Below are 25,746 nucleotides of genomic sequence, written 5' to 3'. Positions count from 1 at the left end.
GCCGCCTTTATCTCCCCCAGTTGCCAGCGATGTTTTACTGCACACCGCACCGGTCAAACCAAAGGGTGGAGGCCCGTGACGGGTTTAAATAATAATCGCCACTGCTGTTGGGCTCACGTAAGCACGAATTTAGTTTGGGGTTACCGGGTTCAAAGGTCGGCGTGCTAATCGCTTGCAGTCCACCACTGACCCCGTACACTTTTTTATTGTGTGCACCTGGCACTCCGCATCCGTTATTCTATCACGCTGCGGCTATCGGCAACTTAATCCGGGTGCATTTTTTTTTTCTATTTAAAGCTTTCATGACTGCAAGGATTCATCATCTTATTTGGTTCTTTCGGTAAAAGTCACTACGTAGAATGAGAATAAAATATTAAAATAACACAATAAAATTCTCCACAACGCAAGCGGGCCGTCTTCAGGGTGAAAGGTACAGACCTGTCGGGACGACAGAGCTTCAATGAACGGTGTTAAGATTCGTAGCGACTTTTAAAGTGAGGCACCTTGACAAAGGGGTTTACATATCAAATAGCTGAGGGATTAGCTTGTGACTGGTCACAGGAATGGCAATGTTAAAGTCAAAACCTACACATCCACAGAGGCACCTAGTATAAATCAAACAGGAGAATTTAGCATTGAAATAGCTGAGTGATTAGCTTGTGACTGGTCACAGGAATGGCTATGTTAAAGTCAAAACCTACATATCCACAGAGGCAAACTAATCCGGGTGCCTTTTCCATTCCGCCTTGCGGACTGGAAGATGTTCGGCGTGATTACGAAACGCACAAGCGCACAAACGCACGCGCGTACCACGCCGAGCTTGAGGTAATGCTGTCAAAACCAAACAATTCAACTGTGCGTGCGCTCACCAAAAGTTATTATAAAATCGAACCGACGGGTTCCCAACAATTTTCCGGGGTTCATTGACGGCATGGCGACTATGTGACATCATCGTTGCCACGGTTCGCGTAATTGCCGTCCGCGTTTCTGGCGTGGCCGTCTGCGCCGTGCGTTCATAAGCCTCGGAGACTGCATTGATTGCAACCGGAACTAACGCTGTGCTAAATACGAGCGCCTCAACGAATATTGGGAAATCGTCCCGTTGTGAAATTTGATGGCGTATCGCGAAAAAATGTTTTGCGGCAATCCCAGTAACAACACCTTCAGTCGAAATTCGTTTAGGCTAAGCCTTGGCGCGTCCTGGGAAACCCCACAATCCTCTGCATGCCAGCTGTTTCTGTTGCAACAGCTGAATTGCCTGTGTCCACGACGGGTTTTATTTCACCCGAGTATTTACAGTGAGGGAAAAAAAAGTATTTGATCCTCTGCAGATTTTGTACGTTTGCCCACTGACAAAGAAATGATCAGTCTATAATTTTAATGATAGGTTTATTTGAATAGTGAGAGACAGAATAACAACAATAAAATCCGGAAAAACGCATGTCAAAAATGTTATAAATTGATTTGCATTTTTACGAGGGAAATGAGTATTTGACCCCTCTGCAAAACATGACTTAGTACTTGGTGGCAAAACCCTTGTTGGCAATCACAGAGGTCAGACGTTTCTTGTAGTTGGCCACCAGGTTTGCACACATCTCAGGAGGGATTTTGTCCCACTCCTCTTTGCAGATCTTCTCCAAGTCATTAAGGTTTCGAGGCTGACGTTTGGCAACTCGAACCTTCAGCTCCCTCCACAGATTTTCTATGGAATTAAGGTCTGGAAACTTCTTGAGCCACTCCTTTGTTGCCTTGGCCGTGTGTTTTGGGTCATTGGCATGCTGGAATTCCCATCCACGACCCATTTTCAATGCCCTGGCTGAGGGAAGGAGGTTCTCACCCAAGATTTGACGGTACATGGCCCCGTCCATTGTCCCATTGATGCGGTGAAGTTGTCCTGTCCCCTTAGCAGAAAAACACCCCCAAAGCATAATGTTTCCACATCCATGTTTGACAGTGGGGATGGTGTTCTTGGGGTCATAGGCAGCATTCCTCCTCCTCCAAACACGGCGAGTTGAGTTTATTCCAAAGAGCTCCATTTTGGTCTCATCTGACCACAACACTTTCACACAGTTGTCCTCTGAATCATTCAGATGTTCATTGGCAAACTTCACACGGGCATGTATATCTGCTTTCTTGAGCAGGGGGACCTTGCGGGCGCTGCAAGATTTTAGTCCTTCACGGCATAGTGTGTTACCAATTGTTTTCTTGGTGACTATGGTCCCAGCTGCCTTGAGATCATTGATGCCAGTTAAAAAGGGTAAAACCTATTACTATATCCTCCCGTGTAGTTCTGGGCTGATTCCTCACCGTTCTCATGATCATTGCAACTCCACGAGGTGATATCTTGCACGGAGCCCCAGACCGAGGGAGATTGACAGTTCTTTTGTGTTTCTTCCATTTGCGAATAATCGCACCAACTTTTGTCACCTTCTCACCAAGTTGCTTGGCAATGGTCTTGTAGCCCATTCCAGCCTTGTGTAGGTCTACAATCTTGTCCCTGACATCCTTGGAGAGCTCTTTGGTCTTGGCCATGGTGGAGAGTTTGGAATCTGATTGATTGATTGCTTCTGAGGACAGGTGTCTTTTATACAGGTAACAAGCTGAGATTAGGAGCACTCCCTTTAAGAGTGTGCTCCTAATCTCTGCTCGTTACCTGTATAAAAGACACCTGGGAGCCAGAAATCTTTCTGATTGAGAGGGGGTCAAATACTTATTTCCCTCATTCAAATGCAAATCAATTTATAACATTTTTGACATGCGTTTTTTTCCGGATTTTGTTGTTATTCTGTCTCCCACTGTTCAAATAAACCTACCATTAAAATTATAGACTGATAATTTCTTTGTCAGTGGTCAAACATACAAAATCAACAGGGGATCAAATGCTTTTTTTTCCCTCACTGTAACCGACGTGCGACGATGAATCAGTCGATGTATGCCACACGCTAAGCTCCCGATGCACATGCCACATGTGCATGTTTAAGAAACGCGATCGTTCCCTGTGGACATTCAGCTTCATCAGGCTCTGCTGCGATGCAGACGGCACCCATGTTAACATACGCCCATCAGTACACGCATGCAAACGGTGGCGGGGTGTCAACTTCCTCGCCTGGTATACAGGAGGTCGTGGGTTCGATCCCAACCCTGAGGCTTGTATACTTGGAAGCTTGCACGTTAACCCTGTGGTCATGTGGAGTTCTAGAATCAACGTCACGTTCTAGAATCAACGTCACGCATTGCGAGTATTTGGACACTGCTGTGCATTTCCACATGATAAGAAACTTTCGTTGATCTGTCATTTGTGTGGCCAAGTTGCTTCGGCGAAAGAGTTTCGTGGCTCAGTGGGCCTTACCTGCTCAAATATTAAAAAAAAGTTTAAAAATTTTTATTTAAAGCTTTCGTGACTGCAGGGATTCATATTCTTGGTTCTTTCGGTAAAGTCACCACATAGAAGGGAAACAATAAAATAAAAAATATATAAAACAATAAACTTCTCACGACGTTTCGACTGCAACACAAGAAGCAATCATCATCAGGTGTGAAAACCACAGCAAGAAAATTTGAAAAAAGTGGCGGTTATTTTTTTTCAAATTTTCTTGCTGTGGTTTTCACACCTGATGATGATTGCTTGTGTTGCAGTCGAAACGTCGTGAGAATTTAATTGTTTTATATTTGTATTATTTTATTGTTTCCTTTCTACGTGGTGGTGACTTTACCGAAAGAACCAAGAATAAAAAAAACGTTTTCAGTTGATAGAATATCAACTTAGGGAGCAGCCGCGAATCCCTGACCCGACCGTTCGTTCATTCGTCTGTCCCTCGTTTTCCCTGGGCAGTCTTCCCGTGCCCGGGCAGCGTCCTCCTCATTGGCGAGGCCTCGCACCTCCTGGAGGCGAAGCAGCAGGCCGGCTCGTGGTGCCGCGACTCGCTGCAGGCCACCGACAAGGTGTACGTCATGCCGTGGACACCGTTCCGCACCGACAGACTGGTGGAGTACGCCTCCCTCCAGGACATCCTGGCCAGGCGACCGCTCACCAACTACAAGCTGCCGCACCGCGTCGACGGCACGGGCTTCGTGGTGTACGACGGAGCTGTGTTCTTCAACAGGGTCGGTGCCCGGCGCCGGGGGGGGGTTTCCGCGTGAGCACCAGTGGGATGATGGACGGCAGATGGCGGTAGGGGCGGTCGGGGCGCCCCGGTGGAGAGATGTTAACTACCTCGTTTAGAATCCACACGCTTTTAGAGTAATTGGCCGCTATTACTTTGCCACGTGAGAAGCCGCTTGGTTGAGCTGTCATTTTGTGTGGCCAGCTCGCTTCTGGAAAAGAGCTGTATGGCTTGGTGGACCTTGCCTGGTACGACAGAGCCGTGATGATGATGATGACGATAGGGGCCGTAGGGGCGGCGCGGTGGAGAGATGTTCACTACCTCGCCTGGTATACAAGAGGCCGTGGGTGAAACCACTTGGCAACGTCGCCCCTTCCCCCTACTGGCAGCGTATATACCCGTCTGTGAAATGGCGCCTTCATTCGTGATGGCCCCTGCGGTTCTCAGATTGGCGCGAATACCAAATGTGTTGAATTATTAATCGTGTTCATTACCCGAAGTATAGGACGGCGGTGGGGAGAGAGCTTTTGCCAGAGGGCCGGATAGAACTTTGATTTCTCTTTCCAGGTGGGGGCACCCACACATACGCTGACACTAAACTTTTATCAGGCTAGGGACTGTTGCAATGACTGGTGGAGAGATATTTTTATTATTTTATTGTTTCCCTTCTACGTGACTTCACCGAAAGAACCAAGAATATGGTGGAGAGATGTTTACGACCTCGCCTGGTATACAGAAGCTCGTGGGTTCAATCCCGACCCTGACACCTGCTGCTGTATATTTGGAGTTTGCGTGTTCTCCCCGTGGATTTTTCCTCTGGGTCTTCCGTTTTTTTCCCTCCACGTTGAGAATCGACGTCACGCGTTCAGAGTATTTGGCTGCTGTACATTTCCACTCCGTTGAGCCATCATTTAGTGCCCAGGTCGCTTCTGAAAAATAGCTATCCCGGCTCAGTGGTCCTGACCTGTAAAATACAAATAGTTAATAGTTTTATAGTTTATAGACTGAGCTCAGAACTCCAGTAAACATTGCAGTTGCTGAATGAATTAACTGGGGAGCGAGAGCCCTCCAGTTGTGAGCTGTATATACAACAACAACAACCGCCTTTCGCCACTAAGTGGCGGTGACGTCACCACGACGCTTGTGCCAGGCCATGTGCACCTTGAGGCCACGTGAAGTGTCGAATGCCCGCTGGCAGGAGGTCACGGGGGCAGACCCAGGTGCCATGGGTCGACTGACTGAGATGACCGAGATGACCGGCTGATGCACCACCTGTGCCCCCTACTGTGCCAACTTGCTGTGTTTTAGCCACCCGGCGCTCCGCTCGTTGTTGTGAGCGTCGCTCCTCAACCCTCTGCTGTTGTTGGAGGGCGACTGCCTACAACTGCCCAGTAGCGTCCTTCACGAGCCTCCTCCACAGAGGCCGATCTTGACACCGCTGGTACCAGTCATCGGCAAGTCCACCCAGCTCCACGTCCTCCTGTACCACGTCACTCCATCTCTTCTCTAGCCCGTGCCGCACCCGTTTAGCCACCTCGATCCGGCCGAACAAAAGCTATTTGGGCATGCGGTGATTGGGCATGCGGGCTATATGGCCCAGCCAACACAGCCTTGCCTGCCGGAGGAGCTCACCGATGGGACTTTGTCCAGATCTTTCGAGGATTTGTGAGCTCCTCACACAATCCAGCCTGGTTAAACCCAGGATGGATCGTAGGCAGGCTAGCCTAAATGTTTCTAACCGGCGAAGATGTTCCATTAGGGGGTTCCACGTTTCGCAAGCATAGAGAAGGAAGGGCATGACTGTGGCCGAGAAGACCCGAAGCTTCTTGCGGAGTGACAGACCAGGTAGCTTCCACACAGCTTTATGCAACGATGAAAAGATGATGCCGCTCGACTGATTCGGAGTGAGACCTCTGCTGTTAAACCGGAGCCGGTCATGAGCACACTGCCCAGGTATGGGAAACTCTCCACTCTCTCCACAACTGCCCCATCACCGATTGGGAGTTGTGGGGGTGGAGTGTCCGATGGTACAAAATACCCAGGCAGGTGCTTAGTTTTGGTGGGGCTGATGGTAAGGCCCCACCTCTTCGTGGCACACTCAAGTTTCAGCAGCAGCGCCTCCAATTTCTCCTCTGAGTGAGCTGCTATTACCAGGTCGTCGGCATACATAACGTGGTTGACCAATAGGGAGCCATCCCTTGACCGCACCCGGGCATCGATCAGCCTCCCATTCTACCTGTACCAGATGGAAATTCCTCGGGTACAGCTACTGAAGGTTTCACGAACTACGTGGTCGAAATAGATGTTAAATAATGTCGCACCTCAAGGTGTACAGGGAATGGCTCTGACTCCCGGCCACGTAGTTTTACCCGGGCCCGCTCACCATCATGATCATGAGCAGAGGCTCAGGGATTCCGAAAATACGAAGAACAACCCAGAGCCCAGGCCTACTGATGGTATCATAGGCCTTGACCAGGTCAATGGAGCAGAGATGTAGGTCTTGTTGGAATTCCCTACACTTCTGCTGTAGCACACGGGCAGAAAATATGGCATCTGTTCAGGACCGCCCTTTCCTGAAACCGCATTGGAGCTCCGCCACCCTCTCCTCAGTGTGCCTAGCAAGGCGATGTTGAATAATCCTTGAGATTCCCCTGTAGTTGTTACAGTCTGTGCGGTCCCCCTTCTTAAAGAGGGGGACCACCAGGGCATCCTTCCAATCCTGCAGAACCCATCCAGTGGTCCAGACTGTTGTTATGATGTCATGTAGGGCAGTCTGTGCACAAACGCCACCCTCCCTCAGCATTTCGTTTGGGAGATCATTTCTGCCCGGTGCCTTTCGTGGTCTCAGGCTCTGGATCGCCTTCAGTACTTCCTCAACAGATGGCACCTCAGCCAGCCACTCACAGGGGGTGACTTTTTCCTCCAATATTTGAGGCACCACAGCCTCAGCAGGGTCATCTCCACTTTGTCCCATGATGTTTTCCAGGCTGAGGGATTCCCCCTCCCCCAGGACCTCACAGAAATGCTAAGCAAATCTGCAAACCTGTTCCTGGGGGTTGGAGATCGGATCACCGTTTTTTCCCCTAATGATGGTAATAGGTGTGGCGCTGCAGGTTACTTTTTTGATGGAGTTAAATAGAGATTTGTGATCGCGGGCCATTGAGGCAGACTCCATCTCCTCAGCAACCCGCGACCACCACCCATCCTTGCAGCGCCTCACGGCTCTCCGAACCTCCGAGCGAAGGCTGCGGTAAGCCTCCTCATTCTCCGACGTGGGATGCTGTAGCCGATGAGCGTGGGCCTGTCGCTTTTTCTCAACCATCCTGAACACCTCCTCTGTCAGCCAGGGTCTCTGGGGAGGTCTGGACCGCGTACCCAAAGCAGCCATACACACACAAAGATAAAGATCCCCCATATAGCCTTAACAGACTGTAGGGGCAAGTGCTGTTAGCGAGCACCTATGAAGGTCTGAACGGTACACGAGGGGGTGGGTGGCCAGCACCACGCCCGACCGCCTTTGTGTCCCCAGTGGCAATGTTTTTATCCACCGCACCAGGTACTCATTTGAGGCTGAGTCGACCTAGGGGAGGCCCAGGACCGGTTCAGATAATCGTCACTGATGGTGTTGGCCGTGAGCGGGAATCGAACCCGGGTCACCGGGTTCGTAGCGCAGCGTAGCGCTAACCGCTACACTACCGCTCCCACACACACGCACACACATACATACACACACTCAGACACTCGCACTCAAACACCTTTGTACCTTCACCTCCGCTCTCCCTCACACACTGTGAGGAGCGCCCCCACGCACTTCACTTGTGCTCATCAAAGACCAAGATCCCCTGTAGAGCCTTCAACAGACTGTTGGGGCAAGCGCTGTTAGCGAGCAGCACCTATGATGGGCAGGCGCAGCGTACGAGGGGCTGGTGTGGCCCACACCACCACCACCACGCCCGGATCTTTCATGCTCACGCCTTCACCCACTCATACACGCACACACACTCACACTCTCCTCTCACGCTCACCTTTCCTCTCCCCACCCCCTCTCCCTCACACACTCACTCACCTCTCCCCACACACCCACCTCTCCCCACACACTCACTCACTCACCTGTCACACCCACACTCACCTCTCCACCACACACACACTCACTAACCCCCCCCCTCTCACTCTCACCTTCCCTCTCCCCACCCCCTCTCCCTCCCTCCCTCTCCCTCACGCACTCACTCACCTCTTCCCACACACTCACCCACCTCTCCCCACACACATCCACACTCACTCACCTCTCCCTACACACATACACGCACTCACTCACCTCTCACACCCACACTCACTCACCTCTCCACCACACACTCACTCACTCACCCCTCACACCCACACTCACCCACCTCTCCACCACACACACCCACACTCACCTCTCACACCCACACTCACTCACCTCTCCCCACACACGCTCACTCACCTCTCACACCCACACTCACTCACCTCTCCCCACACACTCACTCACTCACCTCTCACACCCACACTCACCCACCTCTCACACTCACACTCACCACACACACACACTCACCTCTCACACCAACACTCACCCACCTCTCCACCACACACACTCACTTCTCACACCCACACTCACTCACCTCTCCACCACACACACACACTCACCTCTCACACCCACACACACTCACCCTACTCTCCACCACACACACACTCACACTCACCCACCTCTCCACCACACACACACTCACTCACCTCTTACACTCACCTCACCACACACACACACTCACCTCTCACACCCACACTCACCCACCTCTCCACCACACACACACTCACCTCTCCCCACCCACACACACTCACCCACCTCTCCACCACACACACACTCACACTCACCCACCTCTCCACCACACACACACTCACTCACCCCTCACACCCACACTCACTCACCTCTCCACCACACACACACTCACTCACCTCTCCACCACACACACACTCACCTCTCACACCCACACTCACTCACCTCTCCACCACACACACACTCACCTCTCACACCCACACTCACTTACCTCTCCACCACACACTCACCCACCTCTCCACCACACACACACACTCACCTCTCCACCACCCTCACCCACCTCTCCACCACACACACACTCACCTCTCCCCACCCACACACACTCACCCACCTCTCCACCACACACACACTCACCCACCTCTCCACCACACACACACTCACTCACCTCTCACACCCACACTCACTCACCTCTCCACCACACACACACTCACTCACCTCTCCACCACACACACACTCACCTCTCACACCCACACTCACTCACCTCTCCACCACACACACACTCACTCACCTCTCACACTCACACTCACTTACCTCTCCACCACACACTCACCCACCTCTCCACCACACACACACACACTCACCTCTCACACCCACACTCACTTACCTCTCCACCACACACTCACCCACCTCTCCACCACACACACACACACTCACCTCTCACACCCACACTCACTTACCTCTCCACCACACACTCACCCACCTCTCCACCACACACACACACACTCACCTCTCCACCACACTCACCCACCTCTCCACCACACACACACTGACTCACCTCTCACACTCACACTCACCCACCTCACCACACACTCACTCACTCACCTCTCACACTCACACTCACTCACTCACCTCTCCACCACACACACACTCACTCACCTCTTACACCCACACTCACCTCTCCACCACACACACACCACACTCACTCACCTCACCACACACTCACTCACTCACTTAACCTCTCCCTGCCACCCACGCTGCGCACCGTCGCAGGAGCGAACGCGCAGCGTCGTCAAGTTCGACCTGCGCACGCGCGTCAAGGGCGGCGAGGCGTTCATCCCCAACGCCAACTACTACGACACTTCGCCCTACCGCTGGGGCGGCAAGTCCGACATCGACCTGGCGGCCGACGAGCGCGGCGTCTGGGTCATCTACGCCACGGAGCAGAACCACGGGCGCATGGTGGTGAGCCGCTTAAATCCGCGCGCGATGCGCGTCGAGGCCTCCTTCGAGACGGCCTACGTCAAGCGCTTGGCCTCCGACGCCTTCATGGCGTGCGGCGTCCTCCACGTCCTGCGCTCGACTTACGAGGACGACGGCGACGGAGGGGCGGACGCCGCTGGAGGAGGAGGAGGAGGAGAAGGAGGGGGGACGAGCGACCGCATCGACTATGTGTACGACACCGACTCGCGGCGGGACGCTCGCGTCTCCGTCCCGTTCCCCAACCCGTTCCGGTTCATCACGTCGGTGCAGTACAACGCGCGCGACCGCGCCCTCTACGTGTGGAACAACCACCACGCGCTGCGCTACGCGCTGCGCTTCGGCACGCGGGACCCCGCTGCGGGTGAGCGGGAGGGTGTCGGTGGGGTTGGTTGTGGGTTGGGGGGAGCGGGGGGGGGGGGGTGTGGAAGAGTGGGGTGGTGGGGAGCGGTTGGATTGGAGTTTGAAAGTCCGCTTTGTCTTCTTTGGTTCTTTCGGTAAAGTCACGTAGAATGAGAATAAAATAATAAATTGATAAAATAAAATAACACAATAATATTCTCACGACGTTTCGGCCACAACACAAGCGGCCTTCATCAGGTGAAGGGACGAGACTGTCTGGTAGGACAGCGCTGGAGTGAAAAAAAGCCACGTTCAGATCACGACCTTTAAGCTGTGTCAGAAGAAACAAAGCGCCTTGACAAAGGAATTAGCATATAATTTAGCATTGAAATGGCCGAGTGATTAGCTTGTGACTGGTCACAGAAATGGCTATGTTAAAGTTAAAGCATACACATCCGCAGAGGCACCCCTTGACAAAGGATTTAGCATAGAATTTAGCATTGAAATAGCTAAGTTAAAGCATACACATCCGCAGAGGCACCCCTTGACAAAGGAATTAGCATAGAATTTAGCATTGGAATAGCTGAGTGATTAGCTTGTAACTGGTCACAGAAATAGCTATGTTTAAAGTCAGAGCATACACATTCACCGAGGCACCTAGTACAAATCAAACAGGAGAATTTAGCATTGAAATAACTAGGCGAATTTAGCATTGAAATAACTGAGTGATTAGCTAGTGACTGGTCACAGAAATGGCTATGTTGAAGTCAAGGTCTACACATCTGAGCTATTCACAGTAACTGGGTATACAATACAATGTATAATGAATACTACATAGTGAACCAATAAAAAACAAAAATATTAATTACCTTAATGTTATCAATAAACTCTATATTCTACAATCAGCTAAGCTACCAACAATAAGTCGTTATATATCACAATGCTATATGGCAAAAAAATGGGTGGATTCTTACCCTCAACTTTAGCAACACGGATAGCTACGGGCCCCGTTCAGACGGACGAGTTCATCCAAGGTCGGAACAGAGGAGGGGGAGAGAGGCAGCTGCAAGGCGCTATTATACTCCATGTTGTAAACCATACCATTAACCGTGGTGTGAGAGGTATTAAGAGTCAATGCTGGTGAAAGAGCTGCGGTCTGAAGGTCATTGTAAAATACAATTAATTAAGAACGGAAATGGTTTAAAACATCTTTCCAATGGTTACTAAGCCAGAATCCATCTTCTCGGTTGAAATTGTCTCTGTGCTTGTATATGTGAATGGCCTCATGAACGAATCTCTCATGGTAGCCGGTTGGTTTGCAAAGAACCTCCGTCTTGGAGAAGTCAATGTCATGTGAGCCCACTGAATTATAACAGTGATCTGCCACGGCAGGTCTGCTTTATGTTCACGGATGCCGTCCGAGATATGTCGTTTGGTTTCTCCAATGTAGCTACTACCACAGAGGCACTTTAGTTTGTAAACGCCCGGGTACTGTATGTCTGGAACAGCATCTTTTACAGATGGAACTAGATCACGGATTTTATGTACTGTGTTGAATCGGACCTGGATCTTGTGTTTATTCAGGATTTTGGAGATCTTTTTAGTGACCCCTGCAATGTAGGGTAAGGTGATGGTTTTGAGTGGCTCCACAAGAGAATCCTTCTTCATGACTGGAGTGATGGCTTTGCGGATTGTGTAGTCGGAGTAACCATTAGCCCTGAGAGCCTGGTGTACGTGCTTGAGTTCACTGGTAATGTGTTCCTGGTCGGAAATGCATTGGGCTCTATGGTATAGAGTCTTGATGAGGGAGTTCTTCTGGGATGGATGGTGGTGGGAATCCAGTTTCAAGTGAGCATCTGTATGGGTGGCTTTCCTGTAGACAGAGTGGCTCATTGAACCATCATGTCTCCTTTTAATTACGACATCCAAAAAGGGTAGTTTGCCATCTTTTTCGACCTCCATGGTAAATCTGATGGCTGGGTGTATGGAATTGATGTGGTCGCGGAATTGGTCTAGAGCAGGCTGGCCATGTGGCCAGATGACAAAGGTGTCATCCACGTACCTCTTCCATAAGGTCGGGCGTAGAGTGGCAGTCTGGATGGCGTCAGTTTCAAAATTTTCCATGAATACGTTGGCTACAACTGGAGATAGGGGGGAGCCCATTGGGGTGCCCTCAGTTTGTTTGTAGAAAGTTCCATTCCAGGTGAAGTATGTGTTGGTTACTCAATGTCTCACCAGGGGGGGTACATCAGTGTGCAGTCCTTGATGAACCAGGTCTTCAATGATAGCGATGGTGTCAGGTACCGGGACTTTGGTGAACAAGGACACCACATCAAAACTGACAAGCAGGTCGTCTGGAGACAGGGAAATGCCTTTGATTGTCGATACCAGGTGAGTAGAATTTAGTACCACAGAGGTGTTTTTTTCCAGTGAAATGTCGCAGTATATCAGCAAGAAAACGTGCCAGTTTATAGGTGGGGGAGTTGATAGTAGAGACGATGGGACGAAGGGGTGTATCTTCTCTGTGTATCTTTGGAAGGCCACATAATCTTGGTGGTCTGGCAGCAGAGGGTTTCAACGAGAACTGTTTGGTCTCATCAATTAATGCTGTTGAATCAGAGATGATTTTGTTCGTTTTGGTAACCAGGCTGTTGGTGGGATCTCTTTTTATTTTTGTATAGCTGCCATCGTTGAGTAGTTCTTGAATTTTGTTGTTATATTCTGTTTTGTCCATGATGACAGTGACATTGCCCTTGTCGGCTGAGAGGACGACAATATCATCCCTCTTTTTTAATTGAGATAATTCAAAACGTTCGTCTTTGCTGATGTTGCTGGGTGGCAACTTAGCGCGTTTGAGGGTTGCAGCGATTTCAGATCTTGCTACGTCTGCAGCGATGGGACTCAAGCCCTTGATTGCAATGTCGACATGGGCAATGATATAATTAACCGGTAAGTGTCTCGGTGTGACAGCAAAGTTTAGACCTTTAGCTAAAACGGATTTCAGACCATCAGAAATGGAACTGTTACTGCGATTAATTACGACTTTGTTGACGTCTATCTTTTCGGTGTGTGGGTCCGATTTTTAGCTGGAGAGGTGATTGAATTTGGAAATCAAATTGTCCCTACATTTGGTCGACATAGTGGCAGCCGAAGAGGTAGTCATATTGTCTACATGTTTCCAATCCGATGTAGACATTGTTGCTGTCAATGTTAAGTGTGATTTGTAGAGTGTCTTGTCTAACTGATCGAGTTCGGTGCGTGTAAGTGTGATTTTTTCCGAGATAAGAGCGAAGCTAGTTCCAGCTAGAATTCGTTTTGCATTGAGAGAAGTTGCAACAGCAGAGGTTAGTGTAAATGCGGTTGGTATTACCTTAGAGTCGCGGCATCTCTTCAGAAAGGTGAGAGACTCGATTAGTTGAGCCTTCTTATCCCGGAGTCTGTTGAATGATCTTAAGGATGTGTGAAATCCCTCCCCGTAGAGGCGGTTAAATTTCGATTTAAAGCTTTCGTGACTGCAAGGATTCATCTTCTTTGGTTCTTTCGGTAAAGTCACGTAGAATGAGATCAAAATAATAAATTGATAAAATAAAATAACACAATAATATTCTCACGACGTTTCGGCCACAACACAAGCGGCCTTCATCAGGTGAAGGGACGAGACTGTCTGGTAGGACAGCGCTGGAGTGAAAAAAGCCACGTTCAGATCACGACCTTTAAGCTGTGTCAGAAGAAACAAAGCGCCTTGACAAAGGAATTAGCATATAATTTAGCATTGAAATGGCCGAGTGATTAGCGTGTGACTGGTCACAGAAATGGCTATGTTAAAGTTAAAGCATACACATCCGCAGAGGCACCCCTTGACAAAGGATTTAGCATAGAATTTAGCATTGAAATAGCTAAGTTAAAGCATACACATCCGCAGAGGCACCCCTTGACAAAGGAATTAGCATAGAATTTAGCATTGAAATAGCTGAGTGATTAGCTTGTAACTGGTCACAGAAATAGCTATGTTTAAAGTCAGAGCATACACATTCACCGAGGCACCTAGTACAAATCAAACAGGAGAATTTAGCATTGAAATAACTAGGCGAATTTAGCATTGAAATAACTGAGTGATTAGCTAGTGACTGGTCACAGAAATGGCTATGTTGAAGTCAAGGTCTACACATCTGAGCTATTCACAGTAACTGGGTATACAATACAATGTATAATGAATACTACACAGTGAACCAATAAAAAACTAAAATATAAATTACCTTAATGTTATCAATAAACTCTATATTCTCCAATCAGCTAAGCTACCAACAATAAGTCGTTATATATCACAATGCTATATGGCAAAAAAATGGGTGGATTCTTACCCTCAACTTTAGCAACACGGATAGCTACGGGCCCCGTTCAGACGGACGAGTTCATCCAAGGTCGGAACAGAGGAGGGGGAGAGAGGCAGCTGCAAGGCGCTATTATACTCCATGTTGTAAACCATACCATTAACCGTGGTGTGAGAGGTATTAAGAGTCAATGCTGGTGAAAGAGCTGCGGTCTGAAGGTCATCGTAAAATACAATTAATTTAGAACGGAAATGGTTTAAAACATCTTTCCAATGGTTACTAAGCCAGAATCCATCTTCTCGGTTGAAATTGTCTCTGTGCTTGTATATGTGAATGGCCTCATGAACGAATCTCTCATGGTAGCCGGTTGGTTTGCAAAGAACCTCCGTCTTGGAGAAGTCAATGTCATGTGAGCCCACTGAATTATAACAGTGATCTGCCACGGCAGGTCTGCTTTATGTTCACGGATGCCGTCCGAGATATGTCGTTTGGTTTCTCCAATGTAGCTACTACCACAGAGGCACTTTAGTTTGTAAACGCCCGGGTACTGTATGTCTGGAACAGCATCTTTTACAGATGGAACTAGATCACGGATTTTATGTACTGTGTTGAATCGGACCTGGATCTTGTGTTTATTCAGGATTTTGGAGATCTTTTTAGTGACCCCTGCAATGTAGGGTAAGGTGATGGTTTTGAGTGGCTCCACAAGAGAATCCTTCTTCATGACTGGAGTGATGGCTTTGCGGATTGTGTAGTCGGAGTAACCATTAGCCCTGAGAGCCTGGTGTACGTGCTTGAGTTCAATGGTAATGTGTTCCTGGTCGGAAATGCATTGGGCTCTATGGTATAGAGTCTTGATGAGGGAGTTCTTCTGGGATGGATGGTGGTGGGAATCCGATTTCAAGTGAGCATCTGTATGGGTGGCTTTCCTGTAGACAGAGTGGCTCATTGAACCATCATGTCTCCTTTTAATTACGACATCCAAAAAGGGTAGTTTGCCATCTTTTTCGACCTCCATGGTAAATCTGATGGCTGGGTGTATGGAATTGATGTGGTCGCGGAATTGGTCTAGAGCAGGCTGGCCATGTGGCCAGATGACAAAGGTGTCATCCACGTACCTCTTCCATAAGGTCGGGCGTAGAGTGGCAGTCTGGATGGCGTCAGTTTCAAAATTTTCCATAAATACGTTGGCTATAACTGGAGATAGGGGGGAGCCCATTGGGGTGCCCTCAGTTTGTTTGTAGAAAGTTCCATTCCAGGTGAAGTATGTGTTGGTTACGCAATGTCTCACCAGGGGGGGTACATCAGTGTGCAGTCCTTGATGAACCAGGTCTTCAATGATAGCGATGGTGTCAGGTACCGGGACTTTGGTGAACAAGGACACCACATCAAAACTGACAAGCAGGTCGTCTGGAGACAGGGAAATGCCTTTGATTGTCGATACCAGGTGAGTAGAATTTAGTACCACAGAGGTGTTTTTTCCAGTGAAATGTCGCAGTATATCAGCAAGAAAACGTGCCAGTTTATAGGTGGGGGAGTTGATAGTAGAGATGATGGGACGAAGGGGTGTATCTTCTCTGTGTATCTTTGGAAGGCCATATAATCTTGGTGGTCTGGCAGCAGAGGGTTTCAACGAGAACTGTTTGGTCTCATCAATTAATGCTGTTGAATCAGAGATGATTTTGTTCGTTTTGGTAACCAGGCTGTTGGTGGGATCTCTTTTTATTTTTGTATAGCTGCCATCGTTGAGTAGTTCTTGAATTTTGTTGTTATATTCTGTTTTGTCCATGATGACAGTGGCATTGCCCTTGTCGGCTGAGAGGACGACAATATCATCCTTCTTTTTAATTGAGATAATTCAAAGCGTTCGTCTTTGCTGATGTTGCTGGGTGGCAACTTAGCGTTTTTGAGGGTTGCAGCGATTTCAGATCTTGCTACGTCTGCAGCGATGGGACTCAAGCCCTTGAGTGCAACGTCGACATGGGCAATGATATCATTAACCGGTAAGTGTCTCGGTGTGACAGCAAAGTTTAGACCTTTAGCTAAAACGGATATCAGACCATCAGAAATGGAACTGTTACTGCGATTAATTACGACTTTGTTGACGTCTATCTTTTCGTTGTGTGGGTCCGATTTTTAGCTGGAGAGGTGATTGAATTTGGAAATCAAATTGTCCCTACATTTGGTCGACATAGTGGCAGCCGAAGAGGTAGTCATATTGTCTACATGTTCCCAATCCGATGTAGACATTGTTGCTGTCAATGTTAAGTGTGATTTGTAGAGTGTCTTGTCTAACTGATCGAGTTCGGTGCGTGTTAGTCTGATTTTTTCCGAGATAAGAGTGAATATTGTTCTAGCTAGAATTCGTTTTGCATTGAGAGAAGTTGCAACAGCAGAGGTTAGTGTAAATGCGGTTGGTATTACCTTAGAGTCGCGGCATCTCTTCAGAAAGGTGAGAGACTCGATTAGTTGAGCCTTCTTATCCCGGAGTCTGTTGAATGATCTTAAGGATGTGTGAAATCCCTCCCCGTAGAGGCGGTTAAATTTCGATTTAAAGCTTTCGTGACTGCAAGGATTCATCTTCTTTGGTTCTTTCGGTAAAGTCACGTAGAATGAGATCAAATAAATTGATAAAATAAAATAACACAATAATATTCTCACGACGTTTCGGCCACAACACAAGCGGCCTTCATCAGGTGAAGGGACGAGACTGTCTGGTAGGACAGCGCTGGAGTGAAAAAAAGCCACGTTCAGATCACGACCTTTAAGCTGTGTCAGAAGAAACAAAGCGCCTTGACAAAGGAATTAGCATATAATTTAGCATTGAAATGGCCGAGTGATTAGCTTGTGACTGGTCACAGAAATGGCTATGTTAAAGTTAAAGCATACACATCCGCAGAGGCACCCTTGACAAAGGAATTAGCATAGAATTTAGCATTGAAATAGCTAAGTTAAAGCATACACATCTGCAGAGGCACCCCTTGACAAAGGAATTAGCATAGAATTTAGCATTGAAATAGCTGAGTGATTAGCTTGTAACTGGTCACAGAAATAGCTTTGTTTAAAGTCAGAGCATACACATTCACCGAGGCACCTTGTACAAATCAAACAGGAGAATTTAGCATTGAAATAACTAGGCGAATTTAGCATTGAAATAACTGAGTGATTAGCTAGTGACTGGTCACAGAAATGGCTATGTTGAAGTCAAGGTCTACACATCTGAGCTATTCACAGTAACTGGGTATACAATACAATGTATAATGAATACTATATAGTGAACCAATAAAAAACTAAAATATAAATTACCTTAATGTTATCAATAAACTCTATATTCTCCAATCAGCTAAGCTACCAACAATAAGTCGTTATATATCACAATGCTATATGGCGAAAAAATGGGTGGATTCTTACCCTCAACTTTAGCAACACGGATAGCTACGGGCCCCGTTCAGACGGACGAGTTCATCCAAGCTCGGAACAGAGGAGGGGGAGAGAGACAGCTGCGAGGCGCTATTATACTCCATGTTGTAAACCATACCATTAACCGTGGTGTGAGAGGTATTAAGAGTCAATGCAGGTGAAAGAGCTGCGGTCTGAAGGTCATCGTAAAATACAATTAATTAAGAACGGAAATGGTTTAAAACATCTTTCCAATGGTTACTAAGCCAGAATCCATCTTCTCGGTTGAAATTGTCTCTGTGCTTGTATATGTGAATGGCCTCATGAACGAATCTCTCATGGTAGCCGGTTGGTTTGCAAAGAACCTCCGTTTTGGAGAAGTCAATGTCATGTGAGCCCACTGAATTATAACAGTGATCTGTCACGGCAGAAGAGTTCGTACTACCGTGTTTCAAGTCTGCTTTATGTTCACGGATGCGGTCCGAGATATGTCGTTTGGTTTCTCCAATGTAGCTACTACCACAGAGGCACTTTAGTTTGTAAACGCCCGGGTACTGTATGTCTGGACCAGCATCTTTTACAGATGGAACTAGATCAGGGATTTTATGTATTGTGTTGAATCGGACCTGGATCTTGTGTTTATTCAGGATTTTGGAGATCTTTTTAGTGACCCCTGCAATGTAGGGTAAGGTGATGGTTTTGAGTGGCTCCACAAGAGAATCCTTCTTCATGACTGGAGTGATGGCTTTGCGGATTGTGTAGTCCTAGTAACCATTAGCCCTGAGAGCCTGGTGTACGTGCTTGAGTTCACTGATAATGTGTTCCTGGTCGGAAATGCATTGGGCTCTATGGTATAGAGTCTTGATGAGGGAGTTCTTCTGGGATGGATGGTGGTGGAATCCGGTTTCAAGTAAGCATCTGTATGGGTGGCTTTCCTGTAGACAGAGTGGCTCATTGAACCATCATGTCTCCTTTTAATTAAGACCTCCAAAAAGGGTATTTTGCCATCTTTTTCGACCTCCATGGTAAATCTGATGGCTGGGTGTATGGAATTGATGTGGTCGCGGAATTGGTCTAGAGCAGGCTGGCCATGTGGCCAGATGACAAAGGTGTCATCCACGTACCTCTTCCATAAGGTCGGGCGTAGAGTGGCAGTCTGGATGGCGTCAGTTTCAATTTTTTCCATGAATACGTTGGCTACAACCGGAGATAGGGGGGATCCCATTGGGGTGCCCTCAGTTTGTTTGTAGAAAGTTCCATTCCAGGTGAAGTATGTGTTGGTTAAGCAATGTCTCACCAGGGGGGGTACATCAGTGTGCAGTCCTTGATGAACCAGGTCTTCAATGATAGCGATGGTGTCAGGTACTGGGACTTTGGTGAACAAGGACACCACATCAAAACTGACAAGCAGGTCGTCTGGGGACAGGGAAATGCCTTTGATTGTCGATACCAGGTGAGTAGAATTTAGTACCGCAGAGGTGGTTTTTCCAGTGAAAGGTCGCAGTATATCAGCAAGAAAACGTGCCAGTTTATAGGTGGGGGAGTTGATAGTAGAGACGATGGGACGAAGGGGTGTATCTTCTTTGTGTATCTTTGGAAGGCCATATCATCTTGGTGGTCTGGCAGCAGAGGGTTTCAACGAGAACTGTTTGGTCTCATCAATTATTTCTGTTGAATCAGAGATGATTTTGTTCGTTTTGGTAACCAGGCTGTTGGTGGGATCTCTTTTTATTTTTGTATAGCTGCCATCGTTGAGTAGTTCTTGAATTTTGTTGTTATATTCTGTTTTGTCCATGATGACAGTGGCATTGCCCTTGTCGGCTGAGAGGACGACAATATCATCCTTCTTTTTAATTGAGATAATTCAAAACGTTCGTCTTTGCTGATGTTGCTGGGTGGCAACTTAGCGTTTTTGAGGGTTGCAGCGATTTCAGATCTTGCTACGTCTGCAGCGATGGGACTCAAGCCCTTGAGTGCAACGTCGACATGGGCAATGATATCATTAACCGGTAAGTGTCTCGGGGTGACAGCAAAGTTTAGACCTTTAGCTAAAACGGATTTCAGACCATCAGAAATGGAACTGTTACTGCGCTTAATTACGACTTTGTTGACGTCTATCTTTTCGGTGTGTGGGTGTACCCCCCCTTGTGAGACATTGCTTAACCAACACATACTTCACCTGGAATTGAACTTTCTACAAACAAACTGAGGGCACCCCAATGGTTTCCCCCCTATCTCCGGGTGTAGCCAACGTATTCATGGAAAATTTTGAAACTGATGGCATCCAGACTGCCACTCTACGCCCGACCTTATGGAAGAGGTACGTGGATGACACCTTTGTCATCTGGCCACATGGCCAGCCTGCTCTAGACCAATTCCGCGACCACATCAATTCCATACACCCAGCCATCAGATTTACCATGGAGGTCGAAAAAGATGGCAAACTACCCTTTTTGGATGTCTTAATTAAAAGGAGACATGATGGTTCAATGAGCCACTCTGTCTACAGGAAAGCCACCCATGCAGATGCTTACTTGAAACCGGATTCCCACCACCATCCATTCCAGAAGAACTCCCTCACCAAGACTCTATACCATAGAGCCCAATGCATTTCCGACCAGGAACACATTACCAGTGAACTCAAGCACGTACACCAGGCTCTCAGGGCTAATGGTTACTCCGACTACACAATCCGCAAAGCCATCACTCCAGTCATGAAGAAGGATTCTCTTGTGGAGCCACTCAAAACCATCACCTTACCCTACATTGCAGGGGTCACTAAAAAGATCTCCAAAATCCTGAATAAACACAAGGTCCAGGTCCGATTCAACACAATACATAAAATCCGTGATCTAGTTCCATCTGTAAAAGATGCTGTTCCAGACATACAGTACCCGGGCGTTTACAAACTAAAGTGCCTCTGTGGTAGTAGCTACATTGGAGAAACCAAACGACATATCTCGGACCGCATCCGTGAACATAAAGCAGACTTGAAACACGGTTGGACGAACTCCTCTGCCGTGGCAGATCACTGTTATAATTCAGTGGGCTCACATGACATTGACTTCTCCAAGACGGAGGTTCTTTGCAAACCAACCGGCTACCATGAGAGATTCGTTCATGAGGCCATTCACATATACAAGCACAGAGACAATTTCAACCGAGAAGATGGATTCTGGCTTAGTAACCATTGGAAAGATGTTTGAAACCATTTCCGTTCTTAATTAATAGTATTTTACGATGACCTTCAGACCGCAGCTCTTTCACCAGCATTGACTCTTAATACCTCTCACACCACGGTTAATGGTATGGTTTACAACATGGAGTATAATAGCGCCTCGCAGCTGTCTCTCTCCCCCTCCTCTGTTCCGAGCTTGGATGAACTCGTCCATCTGAACGGGGCCCGTAGCTATCCGTGTTGCTAAAGTTGAGGGTAAGAATCCACCCATTTTTTCGCCATATAGCATTGTGATATATAACGACTTATTGTTGGTAGCTTAGCTGATTGGAGAATATAGAGTTTATTGATAACATTAAGGTAATTTATATTTTAGTTTTTTATTGGTTCACTATATAGTATTCATTATACATTGTATTGTATACCCAGTTACTGTGAATAGCTCAGATGTGTAGACCTTGACTTCAACATAGCCATTTCTGTGACCAGTCACTAGCTAATCACTCAGTTATTTCAATGCTAAATTCGCCTAGTTATTTCAATGCTAAATTTTCCTGTTTGATTTGTACTAGGTGCCTCGGTGAATGTGTATGCTCTGACTTTAAACATAGCTATTTCTGTGACCAGTTACAAGCTAATCACTCAGCTATTTCAATGCTAAATTCTATGCTAATTCCTTTGTCAAGGGGTGCCTCTGCGGATGTGTATGCTTTAACTTTAACATAGCCATTTCTGTGACCAGTCACAAGCTAATCACTCGGCCATTTCAATGCTAAATTATATGCTAATTCCTTTGTCAAGGCGCTTTGTTCCTTCTGACACAGCTTAAAGGTCGTGATCTGAACGTGGCTTTTTTTCACTCCAGCGCTGTCCTACCAGACAGTCTCGTCCCTTCACCTGATGAAGGCCGCTTGTGTTGTGGCCGAAACGTCGTGAGAATATTATATATATATGCTTTGGCCCACCATAGCGACCTACCCATCGAATACCAGGCGAGGCGGTTAACATCTCACCACTGAGAGAGAGAGAGACACGCAAACTCCAAATATACAGCAGCAGCAGGCGTCAGGGTCGGGATCGAACCCACGACATCCTGTATACCAGGCGAGGTAGTTAACATCTCAAAACGGAGAGAGACACGCAAACTCCAAATATACAGCAGCAGGCATCAGGGTCAGGATCGAACCCACGACTTCCTGTATACCAGGCGAGGTAGTCAACATCTATGCCACTGCGGTGCCCAAGTTGAGGAGTTGGTTGGCAACAGACACTCGCCGTCGCATTCGACGACGACTCAAAACTGATTTTCCTGCTCAAGAAGAGCGTCTCGACGCATTTGGCTCTCATCTCCCGCTTACAACCCTGAGCCAGTGGTGGGAATTCCACCTTCCTATGGCGGGGCCAAGTTTGCTTACAGGACAATGTCATTACATTCAGAGCGAGTGATTAAATCCAGCCGCTCGTACCAAACTTACCTTTTAAAACCAGAGGTAGGACCCCATCCATGGCCCTGCGGCTTTGCTTCACAGAGGCCCACAGCCGTATGAGGACTGCCACGGGTGATTGTTATCCATCGCCGGGAGGCACTCATCGGCTAAACGGTGCAGGGGTCTCAAGTCGCTCTCCCATCACCGCCTCGTCTGTTTGACATTTTTATTGAACTCGCTCTGTCTGTTGTTGACGTGTACTCAACAGACGTCTGCAATAACCGCGCACATACTCACGGTGAACTTGCAAACGGAAACATCACGCTCCGGTAGTATGTGATGCACTGTCTTTGAAACGTATTGGCCTACACCAGAGACAGCCGTCTTTATGGCCCAGTCCCATCAGTGTCTGGCCAGAGAATGCCGAAAGGTGACCAGGACAAGGACAGCGGCACTATCGGAGCGTTGATAGCTCGGAGGTGAACAGCAACACCATCGGGAAATATTGTTTTGCCAGTATCAAAAGTATTGAAAGATAAGAATAGGTTTTAGCTCTTTCTGCCAATAACACAAGAGGCTTTATTTAAAGCTTTCGTGACTGCAGGGATTCATATTCTTGGTTCTTTTGGTAAAGTCACCACGTAGAAGGGAAATAATAAAATTATAAAAATATAAAAAACACAATAAAATTATCACGACGTTTCGACTGCAACACCAAGTAATCGTCATCAGGTGTGAAAACCAGAGCAAGAAAATGTTCTTGCTGTGTTTTTTTCTTGCTGTGGTTTTCACACCTGATGATGATTGCTTGTGTTGCAGTCGAAACGTCGTGAGAATTTAATTGTTTTATATTTTTATTATTTTATTGTTTCCTTTCTACGTGGTGGTGACTTTACCGAAAGAACCAAGAATAAAAAAAACGTTTTCAGTTGATGGAATATCAACTTAGGGAGCAGCCGCGAATCCCTGACCCGACCGTTCGTTCATTCGTCTGTCCCTCGTTTTCCCTGGGCAGTCTTCCCGTGCCCGGGCAGCGTCCTCCTCGTTGGCGAGGCCTCGCACCTCCTGGAGGCAAAGCAGCAGGCCGGCTCGTGGTGCCGCGACCCGCTGCAGGCCACCGACAAGGTGTACGTCATGCCGTGGACGCCGTTCCGCACTGACAGACTGGTGGAGTACGCCTCCCTCCAGGACATCCTGGCCAGGCGACCGCTCACCAACTACAAGCTGCCGCACCGCGTCGACGGCACGGGCTTCGTGGTGTACGACGGAGCTGTGTTCTTCAACAGGGTCGGTGCCCGGCACCGGGGGAGGGGGGGGGGGGTTCCTCGTGAGCACCAGTGGGATGATGGATGGCAGATGGCGGTAGGGGCGGTAGGGGCGGTCGGGGCGCCGCGGTGGAGAGATGTTAACTACCTCGTTTAGAATCCACACGCGTTTAGAGTAATTGGGCGCTATTACTTTGCCATGTGAGAAGCCGCTTGGTTGAGCTGTCATTTTGTGTGGCCAGCTCGCTTCTGGAAAAGAGCTGTATGGCTTGGTGGACCTTGCCTGGTACGACAGAGCCGTGATGATGATGATGACGATAGGGGCCGTAGGGGCGGCGCGGTGGAGAGATGTTCACTACCTCGCCTGGTATGCAAGAGGCCGTGGGTGAAACCACTTGGCAACGTCGCCCCTTCTCTCTACTGGCAGCGTATATACCCGTCTGTGAAATGGCCCCTTCATTCGTGATGGCCCCTGCGGTTCTCAGATTGGCGCGAATATCAAATGTGTTGAATTATTAATTGTGTTCATTAGCCGAAGTATGGGATGGTGGTGGGGAGAGAGCTTTTGCCAGAGGGCCGGATAGAACTTTGATTTCTCTTTCCAGGTGGGGGCACCAACACATAAGCTGACACTAAACTTTTATCAGGCTAGGGACTGTTGCAATGACTGGTGGAGAGATATTTTTATTATTTTATTGTTTCCCTTCTACGTGACTTTACCGAAAGAACCAAGAATATGGTGGAGAGATGTTTACGACCTCGCCTGGTATACATAAGCTCGTGGGTTCAATCCCGACCCTGACGCCTGCTGCTGTATATTTGGAGTTTGCGTGTTCTCTTCGTGGATTTTTCCTCTGGGTCTTCCGTTTTTTTCCCTCCACGTTGAGAATCGACGTCACGCGTTCAGAGTATTTGGCTGCTGTACATTTCCACTCCGTTGAGCCATCATTTAGTGGCCAGGTCGCTTCTGAAAAAGAGCTATCCCGGCTCAGTGGTCCTGACCTGTAAAATAAAAATAGTTAATAGTTTTATAGTTTGTAGACTGAGCTCAGAACTCCAGTAAACATTGCAGTTGCTGAATGAATTAACTGGGGAGCGAGAGCCCTCCAGTTGTGAGCTGTATATACAACAACAACAACCGCCTTTCGCCACTAAGTGGCGGTGACGTCACCACGACGCTTGTGCCAGGCCATGTGCACCTTGAGGCCACGTGAAGTGTCGAATGCCCGCTGGCAGGAGGTCACGGGGCAGACCCAGGTGCCATGGGTCGACTGACTGAGATGACCGAGATGACCGGCTGATGCACCACCTGTGCCCCCTACTGTGCCAACTTGCTGTGTTTTAGCCACCCGGCGCTCCGCTCGTTGTTGTGAGCGTCGCTCCTCAACCCTCTGTTGTTGTTGGAGGGCGACTGCCTACAACTGCCCAGTAGCGTCCTTCACAATCCTCCTCCACAGAGGCCGATCTTGACACCGCTGGTACCAGTCATTGGCAAGTCCACTCAGCTCCACATCCTCCTGTACCACGTTACTCCATCTCTTCTCTAGCCCGTGCCGCGCCCGTTTAGCCACCTCGATCCAGCCGAACAAAAGCGATTTGGGCATGCGGTGATTGGGCATGCGGGCTACATGGCCCAGCCAACGCAGCCTTGCCTG

General features: G+C 48.2%; 1 protein-coding gene across 1 annotated transcript in view; it reads left to right on the top strand.

Moving 5' to 3' along the window:
• The window catches only part of LOC142917901 (uncharacterized), a 52,341-nt gene that overhangs the window by 6,995 nt on the left and 19,600 nt on the right, over positions 1 to 25,746 (top strand). Inside the window, exons 2-4 of the mRNA XM_076062243.1 lie at positions 3,833 to 4,104; positions 9,943 to 10,513; positions 23,842 to 24,113. Coding sequence (XP_075918358.1) covers positions 3,833 to 4,104; positions 9,943 to 10,513; positions 23,842 to 24,113 — 1,115 coding nt within the window. The remainder of the gene's footprint in view (positions 1 to 3,832; positions 4,105 to 9,942; positions 10,514 to 23,841; positions 24,114 to 25,746) is intronic.

Source organism: Petromyzon marinus, unplaced genomic scaffold (assembly GCF_048934315.1).
Source record: "Petromyzon marinus isolate PM22_M1 ecotype Great Lakes invasive population unplaced genomic scaffold, UKy_Petmar_22M1.pri1.0 PM_G_Scaffold_54, whole genome shotgun sequence".
NCBI classification, from domain to species: Eukaryota; Metazoa; Chordata; class Hyperoartia; order Petromyzontiformes; family Petromyzontidae; genus Petromyzon; species Petromyzon marinus.
The sequence above is the reverse complement of the archived record's forward strand: the minus strand, read 5'-3'. Positions and strand labels throughout refer to the sequence as shown.